This window comes from Chiloscyllium plagiosum, chromosome 17 (assembly GCF_004010195.1).
Source record: "Chiloscyllium plagiosum isolate BGI_BamShark_2017 chromosome 17, ASM401019v2, whole genome shotgun sequence".
NCBI classification, from domain to species: domain Eukaryota; kingdom Metazoa; phylum Chordata; class Chondrichthyes; order Orectolobiformes; family Hemiscylliidae; genus Chiloscyllium; species Chiloscyllium plagiosum.
The window spans coordinates 53526429-53547863 of NC_057726.1; the positions used below are offsets into that span (position 1 = coordinate 53526429).

A 21435-nucleotide genomic window follows, 5' to 3' on the forward strand; every position below is an offset into this window, starting at 1 on the left:
AGGGAAAGTTAGTAAGAGAGTTACCAGGCCAAAGTATTGGTCAATTGTGAGAGAGAAATATTCTAAGGTCCAGTAGCCAGGTCACAGCCTGAGTTGTCCATGGAGACACACAAGAGTGTGGTGGTAATGAAATTTAAATTGTTAATTAAAATCTGGGAGTGAAAACTAAATAACAGTGATAATGATATTAACTTTGTTCTAAAATCCATGTGGTTTACTAATGTGGGAGGAAATCTGCCATCCTTACCTGGTCCAACCTATGTGTGAAACCAGACCAGAGCAATGTGGTTGACTTTTAATTGTTGTATGAAATGGCTTAATAAGCACTCAATTGAAGGACAACTGAGGATAGGTAATGAACACTGGCGTTGCTAGTAATGCCAGTGCCGCATCAAAGAATTCTTAAACTTTATACTTAATTGATTTGATATATTGGCATTGTGTTAATGAGATCTCTTTTAATTTGGTCTTTAGAGTTATACAGCACAGGAACAAGCCATTTGGCCCAATTAATCCATGCTGATGTTTGTTTCACATGATCCTCTTCCCACTCTCCTTCATCCCATCAACAAGTACCTTCCTTTCTTTCTCACATGTTTAACCAGCTTCCCCTTATACAATTTTCCTCAAGTGTTCATACTCGGGCTAGAATCAACAATTTTGCAATTCTGTCACCAAATACACTTACTTCCATTTTCCATATACTTGTTAACTCCATGTAAAAATTGCTCTTCCTTTGTTCACCCAGTTATATGCAGTTCAAACCCAATTCCCAGTTAGTGTATTGTACAATTTGGCCCGCACCAACAACTGTGTCTCGAATTGATGGGATAAAAATATCCATTGTGCTGGCTGAAAGGTGAACATTAAAAGACAAGTAACAGATGACGAAGTAAATCACATCAGGTTTCGTATTATCATTTTCTGTTTTCACCCTCCTTAACCACCCATTCCCTCTCAAAACATTCTCTGAAACCAATGCTAAACCTTTGCATTTTGCTGAAAGTTGCATCCAAAGCAGTTCCAATAGAGGCTATATAATGGAATATAGTCATCTTTTCTCTGTAAAGGAATCAGGATCATGGTCCAGCTGTTCTCCATCTGACATTTAAGGAACCTATTTTTTGGAATTAGTATGCATTTTGGAAATGAAAGAGTGCCATAGACATTTGAAACAGTTCCAAGCAACTTTCAACCTTAGAACAGTTAAAAAGAAAGAGGCTTCTATCTGAATAGAGAGCACATTAATCCAAGATAGTTGACCCACCCAGTGCTCTCCCAGTGAGTATTTAAAATAGCTGAACTGTGATGTGCAGCAGGATTCAGAAGCAGCCAAATTGGATGTGTACAAAGGGTCACTGTCAAACTTTGACTGTTGTTTTGGGTGGGGTTGATGAACAGGCAATGAATGAAAAACTGGCCTTGCTTAACATTGTAGAAAACATGAATTTAATATGAGATTGCTTCTTTATTGATATGTTGGGGAAAAGTAGCAGAAATTCAACTTGTAACAATCCTATAAAATAATTGATCTACCAGTTTTCCCCCTCTAACTCATTTCTCTCCCAGAATCTGAACTATGCATTTCACCACTATTTGCTCCCTCATGCAAGGCTTATAAAACCTAAGTTTAGGATCATTTACTCACCACTCTGGTTTTACTTCGATTTGCCGTTTACGGTGATAGTTTCCTACACTGATGGACTTAGCTCTTTGTATTGATTTTTCAAGTAAGCATTTTTAAAAAAAATGTGCTGCAATTAACATGACAGAGGATAAACCTTGAATAAAGCAAATGGGGGTGGGGGGGTGGTATATGCTCTGATAATATGCGTTCTTTTAAATTGACATTTTCAAAATAGGATAATTGCATTTTCTGTGCTATTTATAGCATTTGTTGCACCCAAACTTCATATAGAGAATTTTGCAATTGTTGAATAAGTTTCTATAAACATTTAATTATTAGTAGAGCAAAGTTGTTGCTACTACAGCTATAATTAATGACCGTTATTGTATTGTGCTATTTTATCACGCCCTCCTGATGTTACATAGTTTGTTGCTATGGCTGCAGGAAAAACAGAAAATAACATCCCTTCAGCTCTTTAAAGGAACATTTTGTTATAGGAAGGCTATCGAAGGACTTTGTAACTAGATCTCCAGAACAAAAGCTGAAGGAACTCTGAGGTAAGAACACTAAATCCTCCCTAATTAACATGATAAATATTAATATCTATGTGTAGTAGGTGAGTAGTATATGTACAGACTGAACAAGTAGGCAGAATTCATTTGTCTAGAGTTGCATATTACTGTCCTGAAAATTTAAAGATACTAAAATAGTTCAAGTAATTTACAGCAGATTATGATCTATTCACATTTTTATTCACCCCTTCTTTGAACAAACTGTTGTATTGCCTTAGTAATGTGCATCTTCTACTTATTTGACTTGCGGCCACCTATAGCTTACTGAAACTAAAACGTTCTTGGAGCTCCAGTCATTATTTCTAGAGGCTCTTCATAATTACTTTGTTGAAGGTTTTAGAGCTTTTAATTAAGTTGGAAGAAATGCATTATACTGCACCTCATCATGCATTCAGAATTTTGAATAAGTTTCACAATTAATGGCTTATATCTACACAGCCCTTCACGAAATAGCCAATTAAAAATAATGAGGAACCACAAACCACAAGTGATGATCAGATCATTTGCTGTTGGTGTAGCTATTTGTTGAAGAGATGGTGCTCACATTGACAAAGACAGGACAGTTTTTTAAATTATTCCTCAGCCTCTATTACATCAGACTGAGCAAGGAGTTCAAGAGGTCATCCAGAAGACAGTACTTTCAATAATGCAACACTTCCCAAGTACTAAATTGAAGTGGCAGATGTGCTCACATCTGTTTTACTATATTAAAGGTGCTACATAAATGCAAATTATTGTTGCATTAAATCTTGAATCCACAACCTTCCTGATATAGAAACAGAAGGGCTGCCAAGTTGATGCAGATTCGAATCTTGGATCACAGCTGAACAATAATAACTAGAACATTCTTTTTTAGAGACATTTTCATGTTATTAAAACAAAAGCGATATACAATGAATATGAAGCATTCACTTGAAAAGAAAGATTTGCATTTTTATCAAGTCTCTCATGACCATAGGACACCCTAAAACACTTTACAACCAATGAAGTGTTTGTAGTCGCTATTGTGATATGGGATACATGGCAGCCAATTTGAGCACAGCAAGTTCTTACACACAATGTCATGTGATCAATTCTATTTGTGTGTTGATGTTTGAGGAATGATGATGCTAAGTAGGAATATTCCCCTTGGTTTTCTTCAAAATTGTGGCATGGGATCATTTATGTCACATGGGAGTCATCTGACAGTGCAACACACACTCATTATTGTGTGTCAGTCTTGAATTTTGTGCCCTTAGGTCTTGGGGTGGTTCTTGAACCTATTATCACCTGCGTCAAAGATAATCATGAATGACAATTAAATATTTTGATTGATATGGTAAGTAAACATCAATGTTACTGGTGTGTCAGCCATACTTCTTTGCCCTAGTAATTCAGGAGTACTTGGGAGCACCTTTGTTCAATTTGTTGATAGTTGACTTCTGCTACAGATCGATGTCGATTGTGATTTGGAGGCATCTGACCTTGGGAAAGGTTAGCACTAAATGTGCACAGAGACAATGTGCCCCAGGTTAGGCAACTTCAAATTGGTTCCTGTTTAATCTATATAGACACTCCAATAGCCCCCTTCATGGTCAGAGGAACTTGGTTGGCTAACTGCAAGAGAAGAACGAATGTGTAAATTCCTAAGGGATGGATATTTACGTTAACAATGGGTAGCAGGATAAAATGATGAATTTTACATTGTGAATTTCATATCATCCTCATTTGTAATCCTTTTCACCAGAATAATTCGGAGCCTTCAGTTTAAGGGAGGGGCAGCTAGCTAGGGCTGGGACGGTATTGTGGATTAACAGGGAAACTAAATCTGGATTTTTGTTCAATATAAATCACATTGCTGGTGAAACGCCAGCTTCAGGTTGGCTGTCCAGACTGTTAAAATCTTTATTTATTGTATGAAATGGAAAAGGAGTTAGTGAAATGGATCATTTACATCCCCTGGGCCACTGTAAACATGACCAGGTTAGACGCTTCAAAATAAGGTCTGATTCCTGTCAATTTTGAAAATGCATAATTTCTTCCAACATATACATTTGCTGCTTTTATCTATGATTCATGCTGGAAATTAACATAATTGCTGCTACCTTACCCTGCTTCCCTAACTTTTGAGAATTTTTGATGCCAGCCTAGTTGTTAAGAAAACGAGGGATAGGTTGTTGGATGGGGTTCAGTAGAATCTAGTGTCTGAAGACCAATTATTTGTTTAGTATTTTCAGCTTTCCTTATTGTTGAATGATGTCACCATTAGCAACACAGAAAATGCTTGATCTAATGGAGTTTGAGGCAAGTGGTTGAAATGGACCAGAACGTACAGGAACAGAACAGTAGGCCCAATTGATCTGTCCCTCTATTCTTTGCATTAGCTTCCTTTACCCTGTTTCATCTAATCCTCTCAACAAAATATTTTATTCCTTCTCCCTCCTGTATTTAGCCAGTTTCCCCTTGAATGCATCCATGTTACAGTTCTTGTCCAAAGTAGTTTGCCTTGCAGTGTCAGAAATTTCAACAGTTCCCAAAGCTGTGTGTGTTGTGCTGGAAAAGCACAGCAGGTCAGGTAGCATTCGAAGAGCAGGCATAAGCCCTTCATCAGGATCTTCATCACAAATCTGACTGCCCCGGTTGACCCATTGTCTCAGCCTGCTCCTGCCCTAAAAAACCCTACTCTAATCTCCAGCATCTGCGGTCCTCACTTTCTTCTAGTTACCAAAGCTGCTGCTTTTGCTGAAAACTCATCACCTCTGACAGGTCAAGATGACTTTGAATATTTTTAAGCAGGTTGACTAAACTGAGTGTGACAAATTAATTACAAATTAACTTCCTAAATCATAACAATGACTACACTTCAACACTTCAGTTGATGTTTTTCTGGATGATGTGAGGTGACATGTGAGTGCATCGAGTGTTGTGCAGTGATTACCTGCCTGTCACCTTTTGCTTTCAGCTGTCACTGCTGTTTGAAAAAAAGAGAGCTGAGCACATCAGCCTCTCCTATTGGCACATAGGCTTGCCGATGAAGAAGCTATGTAGTGCCTCCCTATGGTGACATGCACATAACTCAAGGATCCAGGCTAAACTACAAGGAGCTCCAAATGAGCCTGGTCCCTGGGTGCATAGTACAAACCAACCAGTGTGTATTACACCTTGATGCCCACAAACCAACCTCTGACTATGGATAAGTAACTTCACTGCCTTGTGGGCATGTTAGGAGAGAGGAAGACTAAGCAAGTTAAAGGCTGACAGAAAATCCAGAGTGGAGGCTTGTCGATGGTGACATGTTGCCTATTGGGCAGCTTTTCAGCAGCTCCTCTAGTAGAGTTGGTACCAAACAGCACTGTTTCATCCTCTCCTTTGGACAATACGAGCAACATTGAAAGGAGTGTTTAAATGTTTGGACAATTCCGGGTTTCCTCATTATCTGCCCAGACTTGCATCTTGGTGAGGACATTACAATTCCATTGGCAGCAATGTTCTCATCACTCCACTGGTTGTGATACTGCCCACCACCTGCTGTGCAGCAAGGTCATACATCAGAGTAGGAAACAAAATCACTCCAGGAAGAAAGGTTGAATTACAACCAGCACCTACCATTCCACAGTTAATCAAAATTGTCGAGGCATTCCTTTCAGACAATGCTAAAAATTAGAGGGTGACGTCAATGAGCAACACCACTTACAACTGCATAACTTACTGCATCTGGGGAAAGAGATCTGAGCAATGCTGATGAGTTTGCAATTTATTGGTCACACAGCCCGTTTCTGCAATGAAGTGGAGACCCGTCATGAACTACCAGCAGGTCCCCAGCAAACACCATCTCGATGCTCCCAGAACTACCAGAATCATCTCAACAGACTGCTCAGTGCCGCGCCAATACTGGGTGAAACTCTGCAACAGCTTCAAGTATACAATCTCTTTTAAACCCTGCCCTCCAGTTGCTGAACTCAGGGGTTTGAGAGTGATGTATGAAGGAATTTAAATAGCATCTGGCCCAGCAGCAGCCAATTCACCCCCTTACAGATAAAGTCAGGAATGCTCATAGGTGAACTGAGCGAGCAGGGGGAGCATTACCTCGATGCAACAGAAAACAATGTCCCTGAAGAAGTGCTCAGTGCCATTCCAGACTTTCCTGTCAAGGAGGGCCTGGATCGTGAGCCTTCCATCTTTAAGTTCAACAAGATCATTGAGCATCTTGCCAATGAGCAGTGCCAGAAGACGTTGACACTCCACCTAGAAACCTCAAAGTTGGAAAATCAGCACTGCTGCACTATCTGCACAAACTTGTGTTTCTGCTGGAGGAAGGCATTTATGTGTCAAGACATTCTAGAAGGAAAATCTAGAAAAACCGGCACATGTATGCTTTAAAGTGGAAGACCATTGCATTCGTTTACAGGTATTGCTGTTTTTATTTTATTGATTTCTTCCTTTGGGATGGGAGGTGCAAAAATAGTCGTCTTTTAAAGAACGATGGGGATCCTCGGTGACTATAGCAATCAGTGAGAGAGCTCCTTGTCTAGTGTTGTTGGTAGGTGATCGCTGTCAATGCTCAGACCAGTTTGCAGGTCCTGGCATCATATATTGACCTTGAGTCTCAGTGCAGCTTCAGAACTGGTAGATTGATAGTCAACCTGATCTTCTCATTTCAGCAATGAGAGGGGAAGTAGTGTCAACTGTGCAGACAATGTCACCATCACAGATCTCAACAAGGACTTCAATCTTTAGTGGAGATGGGCACTTTAAACTAGTGTGGAGAAATAGGTTACCCACATGGACCTTTTGGACATCTGCCCATCAGAGAATGCACAGTTACAACGAAATCTTATCAGAAGCTTTTGAGATTAGTCACCAAGTAAAGCAGGGGCTGCATCATGACGTTAACTCTCTCGGGCTGTTTTTCCCTGTGCTGCTGTGTATATTTTAGGTGTGTTAAATGAAGGTGTCAGCAAGTCAGAGCTGACTTAGTAAGACTGAGCGCCAATACCAAAGTATATAATGTCCAAGTCCATGAGTTGCTGTTTGTGACTGACATCGTGCTGGCACCTGACACTGAAGTTCACTTGCAGCTGCTTTTCGATAGGTTCTCCCAAGCCTGTGGGGAACCTGGACTGACTCTGTGCATTGGGAAGACCAAGATATGGATTAAAACATAAGAACTCCCCTTTCCATCAACATTAACAACCTTACTCTTGAGATCATTGACAGCTTCATGTATCTTGGATCAGTAATCATCAGCAGTCACGAGATTTGAGTTCAAATCCCAATCTAGATCTTGAGTACAAACACCATAAAGACTGACACCCTGGTCTGGTACTGAGGGATTGATTCAGAATCATACGTGGTGTCTATCTGAGGTTTTAAACCATGGTTCCACATGTCTGCCTGAATGGATGTTAAAGATCCCATAGGACTACGTTTAGAAACAATAGGGGAGTTTTGCTTGTGTCCTCACTAATATCCCTTTATCACATGAACAAATTAACTGATCATTTTCACATTGTTGTGATGGTGTAGTTTGTTGTGCCCATATTGGCTGCTGCATTTCCTACATTATAACAGTAACACACTTCAAAAGGTATTTCATTGGTCACAAAGTGTCATGAGAGATTCAGCACTATGTAACTTCTGTCATCTTTGTCAATGATTACAAACATGATAAAAACAAATACATCTCTATTGCAGGACTTTTCTTTGGATTTCTGGTTGCATTGAACATAGATGCCTTGTAAAATACTGTAGATGTTGGAAACCTGAGGTTAAAAAAAATGCTGTGCTCAGCACAGCCAACAACATCTGCAGAAAGGAATAGGCTAATGTTTTAGTTCATTGATAAAGAATATATTTACAATCTGATTAGATCGAGCACACCGAGGGAATGTTCTCCCACATGTTGAACTGAAATGTCTTCCAAAGCACTTCGCTGGTTAAAGATTTGAATCTTCATTGTTCCTCAATACTGACAGCTCACAGCTAACTGTGCAAATACATATGCGACAGAGAAAATTTATAAGTATGTTGTTCATATTCAGAGAAGATCCTGAATAAGCCAAAGATTTGGAGTAGGAGAACCTTTATCTTTATTTCTTTAATTATTCAGCTATTATCTGAAAGATGGCAGAAGGAGGCTCTGTTAGCACAGAAGCTCTACAGGAGTCATTTAAGAAGTTTGCAGCATATGGTGACACCAAAGCAACTGGTAATGAAATGACTGGGAAAAATTGGGCCAAGCTGTGCAAAGACTGCAAAATTATCGATGGCAAAGCAATTACCTCAACTGATGTGGACATTGTCTTTACGAAAGTGAAGTAGGTACAAGATTTTTTTTAACATAGAAATATTGCACATCCTGTAAAGAATAAATTGCCATCAAGTCATTAATTGAGGTGAAGTGAAGGTAGATTTCATGATTGCAATAGTCAACTTTTGGAGTTTTATTTTAGAATTTTGAAACCTCTACTTTTATTTAAGTCAAACAAGTGGAATCAAGTTCCGTCAGAATGTTGCCTTGCCTATTGTCAGCTTTTGGGAGTCCAGGTGAACTGGTGTGAGCTATCTCAATTCAACATTCAGTCATTATTCCCCAACCCCCCTAAAAAAAAATTGCTCACTGTTCAACAACAACTGAGCTACCTCAGTCACATCATGCATCATGAATACTATATAGGCTAAGTGACACATTCAAAAGGCATCTTCATCCCATCTACATTTAGCCAAAAGGCACTTACTGTCAATGAATATGTCATGGCTAAGTATAGCTTCCCAGACCATTACTTGATGAATGATCTGGTTATTAATTTCACTTCATCTTTGAAGTGATGACTGAGATATCATTTCAGTGCTTTTTTGTTTGTTCAGATTCACAGAATGTGCAACGTTTCTATTTTCAAGTTAGCAGGTTTATTTTCATTATTCCAAAAATATATTTTATTTGTTAAATTAATGCACAGTGTTCTAAAACATTACAAATTTACTATTACAATGAATTACAACTTGCAGTGCACTTGATACTTACAATATACATTCCTTCTTAAGCATACAGTCCAAGTAGATAATTACACAAGTAACTTCATGAAATAAACTCTCCTTGAGTTTAAATAATCCATCCCCCTCCCAATTAGAATACACATCAAAAAACAGGGGGTGACTGGATCAACAGGTCACCACACTGGCTGATCAACAAACCCGTTTCCCTCATCAATCTCGACCAATGGGAGTGAATGAGGAGAAATTGACCATCAATGGGAGAGTGGGAAATACTGGGAGCCCTCAGAGCAGGAAAGGTGGTGCTGAGATGAAGCCAAGAAACCTGTGTTCCAGTTGCCGAAAGGGCATGCCTGGGTCAATTGCTGGAGGCTACAGGGCAAAACCATGGAATTAATTGGGATATATGCATGTGTGCTGAAAATGAGAATCCGAGAGCTTATCAGATCAAGCTATGTATTTGACTGTATCTGTGAAGCCCTGCAAAGATATCCCTAATTCTGTTCAACAAATCTTAGAGTCATAGAGATGTACAGCATGGAAACAGACCCTTTGGTCCAATCTGTTACCAAGATTTAATATCTAAAGGAATGATGGCCATATTGCCCAGGTGAGGAGAGTAAGCCTATCATGATACTGAGGGATGCTGGGACCAGCCAAACTCTACTGTGGGAAAAGGTATTCTCTTCCCATAAGAAAGTACAGAAAGTCTAAAGGTGCTGGCCAAAGGGATTGGAGGAGATTGCATCTGGAGTGTGACCTTGTATTGGGACAGGTGACCACTAGAGTAGTCCCGACTCTGCCTGTGGTTGGGTTTGATTTACTCCTCAACAATGACCTGGTGGGATCATAAATAATAGATTTCCCATTCATCTCTGCAATGCATAATGAGGTCAGGGAGACCTAACAGCTTTCAGAGAAAATTCCTGGTATTTTCTCTGTCACTATGAGACACAGCCAATGGCAGGACAAGATCAATCTTTGGAGGCTGAGGTGGCTCTGCAAGCAGAAGACCCTTAGGTCTGGTTATCCAAAAACATTTTCAGGAGTCTAGAAGACCATAGAAGGAGAATAGAACTTCCTTGGTAGCAGTACAGCAAGCTAACCCACTGTTAAAAACGACGAGCTCAGACTAAAGCTGAGGCAGAAGCACTCCCTGAATGTTGCGACAGCTGAGGAAATGGAGGCCTCCTCGCAGACCTGCAAATGAGAAGTGGCCAGTGACCTACCAGGTAGCGGTGCTGCTGAAAAATGGTCAGCAAATGTTTCAGTTTGCTCATGAAATTCCAATGGCTGGGAATGAGGGTACGCTCAAACTCAAGTCCACATCGACTAGCATTTCTATTGGCCTCAGCTCCATAGAGACGATGGGAAGGCTTTGCAGAATCTGCCAGGTTGTGGGAAAACCCAAAACCTACAGTAATACCTTCTCTTTGGTTCCCCAGAACCTGGTATGGGAATCATATCAGCAAGGTGTTCGTGGACTGTGTGAGACCCCCACCCAAAACAAAAAGGGGGCTACATGTATAACCTTTCCATCATGGAGATGGATAACCATTTCCCAGAGGTGGTTCCCCTAAGAATCCTGTCTTCCAAAACAAGGTGAGAGAATTGACTGCTGATCAAGTATGATCTGTGCATTGAGATCATGGGCTCTAATTTCATGCCCAACATAGTCCAGGGTCATGGGTAACCATGACACAACCCAATGAAGTCTTCAGCATATCAACCTCACCCATAGCAGGAGCTGGAACAGTACCACCATGTCCTAAAAACAGGACATACTGCAATGAGTTGCCCATAACTGGGATGAAGAACCAGATTTTCTTCTGTTCCCCACCAGGGATTCACCACCAAGGACTCACCCAGTGAGGCTTACTCCATTTGAATTAGCTTGTTGCACCAAGTGTGAGGGTCTCTGAAGCTACTCAAGGAGAAGATTTTAGATAAGGAGGAGGAGAAAACTTAGGTTCAACTCCCACCTGCTCCAGAGGTGCATCATAACATCCCTGAACAGCTTGATTAGGACTACCTAGAACAGAAGAAGGAAGACTCCATGTTAGTATACACAGCAGAATTCCAAGAGTGACGCACTCAAGTCTGTGAAGTGATCCAGGAACACTTGAAAAGCTGCCAAACAGTTGTGAATGTACAGACAAATCTGCCTGAGTCCTGAACCTTTCAGCCAGAAGACTAGAGTTTGTATTCCTGCCAACATCCAAAGAGCCCTTTAAAGCCTATTGAGTAGCTCATGTAGTATAGAAAAAAGCTTGGGGAAACAAATCATCTGACTGAGATCACAGACTAACAAAAAAAGACTCAGGCTGAATCATGTCAAAATGATAAAGCAGTCTGGATGTAGGTTTGCTCGCTGAGCTAGAAGGTTCATTTCCAGATGTTTCATCACCTTACGAGGTAACATCTTCAGTGGGCCACCAGGTAAAGCACTGTTTATAATTCCTGCTTTCTATGTATATGTTTGGGTTTCTTTGGGTTGGTGGTGATGTTTCCTGCGGTGGCATAATTTCCAGTGGTGATGACATTTCATGTGGTGATGTCATTTCCTGTTCTTAGGGGATGGGAAAAAGAACAGGAAATGACATCACCACCGGAAATGGCATCACCAACCCAAAGAAACCCAAACATAGAAAGCAGGAATTATCAACAGTGCTTTGCCCGGAGGACCACTGAAGATGTTACCTAGTAGTGTGACAAAACGTCTGGAAATGAACCTTCCAGCTCAGCGAGCAAACCTAAATCCAGAACCTCAACCTGAGCTACAAATATTCTCAAAACCCTCTATGATAAAGCAATACCATTGCCAAAAGGGGACAAGCAAGTAAGTCAGTCCTATTGACACCAACCTGAAGGACACTCCGTGATAGTGGGGATAAATTGGGGGGATACATGGGTGAGGGCCAGACTGAACTCCTGACCTCCCAGCCAACCAATACAGAAACACCAGCAAACTCAAATTCCAACCACACTCATATGTGCAGAGCAGCAAACAGACTTAGCAAGGCTGCTCCCCGCACATAAAGGGATATGCAGTACTAAGCCATGCTGCATCATCCTCACTTTACATGACTTGATTATGGGAGAGGTCTTTCCCATTAGGCAATATCCTGATTGGCTTGGCTGAGAAAAGCCAGTCCAGGTTTGTTCCATGCTGGAACACCATCTAATCGAGCCTAGTAGCAGTGACGGAGCTTGTAAGTTGTACTCGTTCCCAAGCCAGATGCTCCACAAAGCTCTGCACTGACTGTTGAAAGATTAATGCAGTGACCAGAGTCAACACTTACATGATATCCTGACTGAAAAATTGCATAGCGTAGGTAAAGCCAGCTACATTACCAAGGACTATGGAGATTTTCTTTGGGAGTACTGGCAATTTCCCTTGACTTCCCACAGGATGGAAGTCTCTGCCTTTCTAACTCTTGATAGTTATACCAGTGTTGAGTATTCCATTTGGACTCTCAGATGTGTAGGTATGATGGGATGTAACTTCTAAAGGTATAAAATAAACTTCAAGCAGATTGGACTATGATAACAAGGAGCAATGAACGCCTGCTCAACAGCTTCCTTCCCACACTCTGGATTATATCCCAAACTACAGAGGTATTTTTCTGTTTTTCCCTGTGAAAGTTACAAAGGGCACGGGTTAAAAAGTCAGTTTCAGCTGTAGATTAGATTAGATTAGATTACTTACAGTATGGAAACAGGCCCTTCAGCCCAACAAGTCCACACCGCCTCGCCGAAGCGCAACCCACCCATACCCCTACATTTACCCCTTACCTAACACCACGGGCAATTTAGCATGGCCAATTCACCTGACCTGCACATCTTTTGGACTGTGGGAGGAAACCGGAGCACCCGGAGGAAACCCACGCAGACACTGGGAGAACGTGCAAACTCCACACAGTCAGTCACCTGAGGCGGGAATTGAACCCGGGTCTCTGGCGCTGTGAGGCAGCAGTGCTAACCACTGTGCCACCGTGCCGCCCACTAGAGTCTACTAGTAGAACTGAATGTTCTCATGCATATCAGCTTGGGTTCGAAAGTTAGAACAAAGTGAAGGTCACAGTGGAAGAACTATCCTCTAATCACCCCTGTGTTGCATGTAAAGGTAACCTCTCATTTCGAATAGTACAAGTTGCCAAGCTAGCAGCTAGGAAAAAGGGAAACAGGACAACAAAATGACTCTCTCTTTCTTACTGTGAATGATAGAATGCAGTCAAAGCTGAAAGCTATCAAAACTACAAAATCTCTAGCACTGTGCAAAATTATAATATTCAACTATCTGCTCTTCACTAACAATTCCAAGGTTAATCTTTTCCTTTTACGATTTTGGGCTTACCTCGTTAGTTCTAATGAGTGCGTATGTTGTGTTACTATTTTTTGCACAATTAGTAATTAATAAACTCTCTATTTTTGTTAATTCAAGAAAGCCTGGTTAAATTGGCTGCTTTTAAAATGGAAGTTTATGTGATCTGAGGGAAAGACAACCACAAGGGAAGGGATCCTTTCAAATCAACTGTGCTACAATCCACCAAGGTGCTGATTGAACAGAGAAAGGGAGCCAGTTCAGTTTCCCCCTTACCAGCGAGTTTAGGAATTTGGATTATCCCATGGAAACTTCGCTCAGATCTGGTTGTAACAATGTGCAAGCAATTCTAAGTTTGTGACATTCCTTACATTTTATTCCTGGAGCTATTTTGCAATAACTTGAATATGATTTTTTTGTCTGTTTGGTACAATGGTTACAAAGTTGTTACAATCAGAATTCACATGACCAATTGCTCCATCCGAACTGATGCATTTTAATTACGTTTGTGCACAGAGCTAAGACAGCTCGAGTAATCACATTTGAAGAGTTTAAAAATGCACTGGCAGAGCTCGCTCCAAAAAGATTCAAAGGCAGAAGTAAAGAGGAAGCAATTGAGGCAGCCTACAAACTGATTGCTGGAAAAGATCCAACAAATGTTGGAGTGACGGTGAGTTAATCAGTGGTGAAGATAAGAATATCACATGACTAAACAACTCTCATATACCATAAAATTACCAGAAACAGGGCATTGTTCCTGAGAGTTGGGAGTGTATCAAGGTACAAAAGGTATTTAGTAGGAAACTGTAAATGGATCCATAGGATAAAGAGGAATCTACGGACATGCCACTTTGTTCTAACTTTAGGAACTTGTAGGTATAGTCCTTGGATCTTTACAACCTATTGAATTTAAATAATTGATGAAAACATAGTTATAGTCCTTCCGTTATTTGCAAAACCAGCATCTGCGCTTGTCTAGAGTGCAGCACCCTGCATCAACTTAAATAACAGGAATCCTCATTTGCTGTATGATATACAGGTTATTCAATAAAATAACTATAGGTACTAATACCTACCAAAATCACCATTAGAAGAGCATACTACAGAAAATTGCACACTCCCTCAGCCTGCTATTGTTAGTGCATCTGTCATTTATGATTTATTTTGTAATTTCTGAAGGTGAATTTGTTCTGAAAACATATGAAGAACGTCTTAATATTTCAAGCAAAAATTCACTCAAATCCCCAATCTATATTGGAATCCTCCTTGTCAAAACCAGACATGTATTAATTAATAGAGAGTTTAATCCAAATCTTGCTGAAAAAGTAATGGTGAGTTCACAGCTTTTCACATTTTTAGAAAAATGTGAGTTACATTTCTATCCTTTCTCTTTCCTGTAATCCAGTCTTTCCTTCAGCCTGTACTGATTTGACATTGAACTCGTCTGTTGTTCTATTCTCAATCTTTGTCCCATATTCACTATGTTAACTGAGATTCTTGTTGCTCCTATCCGTTCACACTTCAAGCAAGCTACAAAAGAAAAGTCTTTTGTTATGAGACGATTGCTCACTTCTAAATGATTGAATACGAAGTCCAGGTTCATTCTTAAAAGCTGTTAGTAGGACACACTTTTGTAACAGGTTTTGTTTTTAGAGTTCCTGGTTTTGAATATAAAGCTTATAATGAGAGACGCTTGGTTATAACAATTGTGGTGCTGAATGAATGGAAGGATTAACCTTGGTAGAGTGCCGATTTCACCTATACTCAAAGGTCAGTGCTCTGCAAAGGGCATACAACCTTGAATACATAGAATAGAATCCCTACATTGTGGAAACAGGCCATTTGGTCCAACAGATCCATGCTGATCCTCCGAAGAGTAACCCACCCAGACCCATTCCCCTATCCTATTATTCTACATTTATACCTGATAAATGCACTTAACCTTCACATCCCTGAACATTATGGGCAATTTAGCATGGCCAATTCACCTAACCCCCACATCTTTGGATTGTGGAGGAAACTAGAGCACTCGGAGGACACCCACACAGACATGAGGAGAATGTGCAAACTCCACACAGACAGTCGGCCAAGGCTGGAATCGAACCTGGGTCTCTGGCGCTATGAGGCAGCAGTGCTAGCCACTGAGCCACTTGCTGCCCTCCAAAATGTTTATATCACAAATCTGCTTATGGCTTTTGTTAAAAGCGCTTGCGATGGCTGTGAATCAAACCCAGATCAACTGCTTGGAAGGCAGCTATGCTCGTCACAATACCACCATCGCACAGCTTAAAGCTCTGTGCCTGGATGGTCTCGAACCACCAACCTTTTAGCTTACAGCCAGATGCTGACCAGTTGAGCCACAGAAATTGGTATTGACCAATTATGCAGACGGTGCAGTATAATTGGAATTCCCAAGAACTAACAGCACTCAATAAGCTTGGTACTACCAACAACAAAGCAGCCTGTTAAGTGACACCTTACCTCATTAAACCTGTATTCTCTCCACTACCCCTCAATATGGCTGAGGTGTGTACCTTTCAACTCCCAAAACTCCAGCAGTCTATCCCAAACTCATTTTACTTTCTAGCACCCAGATGGATAAGGACAGGAAGTACATAGAAGTGCCCTGTCTCCAAGTTCCCCTTCTAGTCATGTACTATTCTGACTTGGAAATGTATCACCTTCAGTTCTGAGGAAGGATAACCGGATCTGAAATGTTAACTCTGATTTCTCTCCACAGGTGCTGACAGACCTGCTGAGCTTTTCTAGCAATTTCTGATTTTATCAGAGTACCTTCATGAGTACCTGGTCAAAATTCTGGAAGTTCACCCTCTTACATCAGACTGTCTGCAGCAGGTTAAAAGGCTGATCACTATGACCAACTTGGCAACCAATTAGGGTCAGGCAAGGAATACTAACATTGCCTGTTTGGTCTAGATCCGTTCATCAAATAAACATAAACTATTGTGGCCTTGGCATTTGTTGATTATCCTGTGCTTATGAATCATGTAATTTTATTAAAAAGGTTTTTGAGGTTTTGTCACGGCAGTTTCTGCAGAGTTTTACATCTTGTTCTTTGATGTTTTTGTAGAAGTGTGTATTTGGATTTGGTACTTGAATGGGTAGTCATTTAACTCCAGCATAACTAGCGTCTGAACTTGCAATCAGAAACATGGACCTACTGTGACTTTGTCTTACAATGAAACTTTTTTCCTTCCTAGAAAGTAACAAAGGCTGGTGCCGTTGACAGATTAACAGATACGTCTAAATATACAGGCTCCCATAAAGAACGTTTTGATCAAGATGGCAAAGGCAAAGGGAAAGTTGGTCGAGAAGATATGATAGAAAAAACAGGCTACGTGGCAGCTTACAAAGGAGCTGGGACCTACAATGAGAAAGCAAAAGAGAAATAATGTCAAAAAGACATTTCTTGGTTTATTGTAAGCAAGGGTAAACCTTTTGGTTATTCCATCTGAAGACCTATTAAAAATAATTTAGTCATCCTTCTTTACAGACTAAAGTTTTAAATTCAGAATAATTACTCTAACAATAAAAGGTATATTTTCCTGTATGAACATACTAAATATTTTACTTTTTATTCTATAGACATTATCAGACTTAAAATAACCACAATAACATCTGTGTTTAGGAATGAATACGTACATATTTAATGAGTGGCCATATAATCAGTAAAGTAAAAACATTAAATACACCATATAGAAGTTAATGTTAAAATGCCTAATGATATTGGAAACAGTATTTCATGCTATTTATGTTATTTGAAAAGGGTATCTGTAATTTTAAACAAAACTTTTACAAAACAGTTGCTTGAACATTATTTTCCAAACAAGACTTGTTAATTAGTCTATAAAGAAAAAAAGATCATGCCATACAATTTTGATGCAATGTTCTTTTGACATTTCAGAAGCATATCTCCCTAAATTGTTCATTCTCGGCCTGTGATCTTGCAACCATTGTTTTAATGGGCAGTAAGTTGCAGCTGGAAAATGTGCAATACTATATTGAGTTTCCTGTGCATGTCAGAAGCATTTTTAAAGACAGTTATTACCAGATACGTTGATATGGTGCAACATTTGATATTGATATGATCAGATTTTCAACCGTTGTTGTTGCTTTCATTGATTTTTATTGTTTAGTGATTGAAAGTAGGCTTAATGTTTGAAAATTAATTTGCAGAGTTCATTGCAGAGGCAGCTGTTGTGTTTTTTGCAGCTCAACTTTTCCTTGCCATCCAAAGCAACAATGTTGGGGTCAGTTTTAGCACAGGTTGTTCCAGGAAATAAATCTGTTTCAGAAAATTCTTCCGTTCAAAAGCAGCATGGCATTATGTTGAAACATGGCATTTGAGCCATCCAGTCAGTGGCATTGTTTGCTCTCCATATGAATGAATCATGTTAGTTACTCACGCTGGCCAATGTACCTCCAATCCTTTTTCTCCAGGTTAAAAATAGTAACTATGTGTCAAAACAGACAATATAGCAAATTTTAGTGGGTCTCACCCTAATTTCGTGAATAAACACCAGGCCTAATGGTAGATGTCTTTTCTCTAGATTGGGGGATTTTCAAGACTAGGGGACATATTTTTCAGGTGAGAGGAGAGATTTAAAAGACATGGGGAACTTTTTTTTACACAGGGTGGTTCGTTTCTGGATTGAACTTCCTGAGGATATGCTGGATGTAGGCACAATTATAACATTTAAAAGACATTTGAATAAGTACATGAATAGGAAAGGTTTGGAGGGGTATGGGCCAGGAGCAGGTAGGTGAGGCTAGTTTAATTTGAGATTATGTTCGGCATGCACTGGTTGGACTGAAGGGTTTGTGTGACTCTAACACCAAAAGTGGAATTTCACAAAATGATGCCTTAATCTATAGAATCCATGAGCCCACAGTAACCTTTCTATTTTATCTGTTTATAGAATGTGGGTGTCACTGGTAAGGCCAGTGTTTGTTTCCCACTATTAATTGTCTGTGAACTGGGGTTGAGTGGAGGTGGGGTGGAGGGAGTTACTGGACTATTCAAAGGTTAACCACATTGCTATATGGCTGAAGTCATGGCTAGGCTAGACCAAGTAAGGACGGCAGATTTTGTTCACTAAAGGACAGTAGTGAAGCAGATGGTTTTTGTTTTTAACGACAATCAATTATAGTTGTAATGGTTGCCATCACTGACACAAGCTTTCATTTTCATTATTAACTGAATTTAAATTCTACAAGCTTCTGCATCCTCCATACCCCCAAAGCATTTGCCTGTGGCTCTGCATTACTCCTTCAGTAACATTGCAACTACACCACCATCTTCCTCTTCGACATCCATTCAATAATTTAACCTGTGCTTTAGGGAGGTAACTACATTGCACCTGGGCTTGCTGTTTTGATAATAGTCATGTCAATTTAAGCCTTTCCAACTCATAATGTGAGAGTACATAAGGCCAAATATTTTCAGTTAATAGTTTGAATAAGCACTTCCCTCTTCTTGAGGAATGCTTTTAGTCTGGGAAATGTCGAGCTTTGTTGGACTGTACCAAGTACTTTGTCCGCTGAGCGTGTACTTTGAAACCTATCACTATTTCATCACCTAACGTGTATAAAAATTAGTCAAAATGGCATGCAGGTTATTGAAAACAATGGCTCTGTTTTTAACTTTCTTTATTCATCTTGTTTTGAGTTAAAGTAAAGATTAATGTAGTCAAATATTAAGCGGGGCAAATAAAGCACAATGACAGTTTACCAATAATTCAAGTTTCTATTCATGTTTTGGTTAATTTTCTGTTAGTAACTGTAGTTATAAATAAATATTTTGTAATAAATGATTGGTGATTTTTGACATTTTCTGTTTCAGTTGGAGAAAAGGATCGAACATAGGTTCAGTATTAGGGTGCAGGTACTTGAAGGTGAAAAGTACCACCACAAACAACACTGTCAATACCTCCCATTCAGCCAGTGGTCTATGGGAAAATCATTGTCTCAAAACAAAGTAGAAGTACTTTCATCCTTGGAGTATAATTCAAGATTAAAATAATCTTAAAACATTCCTGGTCACTAATAATGCATTGTGTTTTTTGGCTTCAATTGAAAAGCGTTTATCAAGTTCTTTTGGTGAAGCTCCCAAAAGAAATGTAAATTACAATTGGGTCATGATTCTAGCAAGCAGTAAGTAGGCAGTCTGTGTGTATATGCATCTCTATGGAAACCAAAGATCCATGCAAACAATCAGGCAGCTGCTTTGAATAAAAGAGTCTATACCAAGCATAGTTTCAATGTAATTGCTGTTTGTAGGGAGTACATTGCTATGCCTTCAGATACAATATTAAAGGAATTTAGTTGACTTAGAGTTCAAGATGATACAATCAAACTCAACAACTGCATATTTTTACTTCCACATGCTTTCTGATTTAGGATGCATTTGTTCAATAAATATTTGGAGCAGTGCCTGTTTTCATTAATATTGGGAACAGCATTTGAAACTACTAATGAACAATACCTGAACAAGCAATTTTGTCAGTGGGAACATGAAACACACTCAATTATTAAATAACTATTAATACTTTAACTGTTGTCTTCATTTGATCTGCAAGTCATTAAGTCTGTTAACTCAGCTATGAATTGCACAATACTTAAGCCAGATAGCCACATGAAAGTTGCAAAAATTGAGATATCCATGAATGAACGGAGTAACTTATGACACTGCTCAATTTTGCATACTGTAATTACACAGTCTGTTTTAATTTTAGGACTGGAAACTTGTCTTCAAGCTCAATGAAAACTGACAAGATGAGTGAGTCAGCCAAGTCTGATTGTGTCCATCTTATTGCCAGGATTTGACAATTTGTGGCAAAGGTATTGGGGATTCTTTGATGCTCAAGGCTGGGGAGAAGGCTGACAGATCCAGCTGTTAACCTGTAACTAGTTCTGCACCCTGCCCAATCTAAATCGGTCCCTTGGCCATCTCAGGAACTGGCCAGACAGGATAATCAAACAGCCATAGTCATATTTTAAAAGTTAGCAATCCGGGAGGAAGCATGTAGGAAGTTATTTTATTGTAGTGAACAGCATCTCTACCTCTGAAAGAGAAGCTCCAGGTTTGAGTCCCGTACCAGGAGTTGATCGCCAGGAAATATGCATTCATATTGTGGCCAAGCAGGAAGAGTATCAACCTGAAAATTCTTCCAATGGCCAGTGATGAGGGTCAGAGTCAGCCACACAATGGAAAGAAATCAGAATCTGTACCATTATTAGCCATACAGGCCAAAACAAAAATGTAAAAGTGCACATTGCACTAACAACTCTGAGTTATAGTTCACTTGGAGTTGTTAATGCAATGTGCACTTTTACATTTTTGTTTTGGCTAGTTTTCTGCCTGTTTGTCCAATGTAGTGTTTGTTACGGTTCTTGCACTGTATTTTGTAAATGACATTAGTTTTGCTTGTTGCCTGTATAGGGTCTTTCAAGTTCGTTAGCTGCTGCTTTAGTGTGCTGGTGGGTTTGTGGGCTACCATGATGCCAAAGGTTTGAGTAGTCTGACAGTCATTTCTGAGATGACTTTGATGTAGGGGAGAGTGGCTAGGGTTTCTGGACGTGTTTTGTCTGCTTGTTTGGGTTTGTTGCTGAGAAATCGGTGGACTGTGTTCATTGGGTACCCATTCTTTTTGGATACACTGTATAGGTGATTTTCCTCTGCGTAGTTCCTCTGTGCAGTGTTTGGTGACTTGTTGAAATAATGTTCTGATGCAGCTTTGTTTGTGGCTGTTGGGATGATTGCTTCTGTAGTTCAATATTTGGTCCGTATGTGTTGTTTTCCTGTAGACGCTGGTTTGAAGTTCCCCATTGGCTGTTCGCTCTACGGTGACATCTAGGAATGGCAGTTTATTGTAGTTTTCCTCATCTTTCGTGACTTTTATGCCAGTAAGGGTATTATT

The 21435-nt window shown here is 39.8% G+C and overlaps 1 protein-coding gene across 1 annotated transcript; it reads left to right on the top strand.

Moving 5' to 3' along the window:
• Positions 1 to 2089: 2089 nt before the first annotated feature.
• Positions 2090 to 20053, top strand: LOC122558482 (tubulin polymerization-promoting protein family member 3-like). Its single transcript, XM_043707114.1, has 5 exons — positions 2090 to 2184; positions 8288 to 8495; positions 14012 to 14165; positions 16717 to 16935; positions 19359 to 20053. The coding sequence occupies exons 2-4, from the start codon at positions 8302 to 8304 to the stop codon at positions 16906 to 16908; spliced, it is 540 nt and encodes a 179-aa protein (XP_043563049.1). The 5' UTR covers positions 2090 to 2184; positions 8288 to 8301; the 3' UTR covers positions 16909 to 16935; positions 19359 to 20053.
• The last annotated feature ends 1382 nt before the right edge of the window (positions 20054 to 21435 follow it).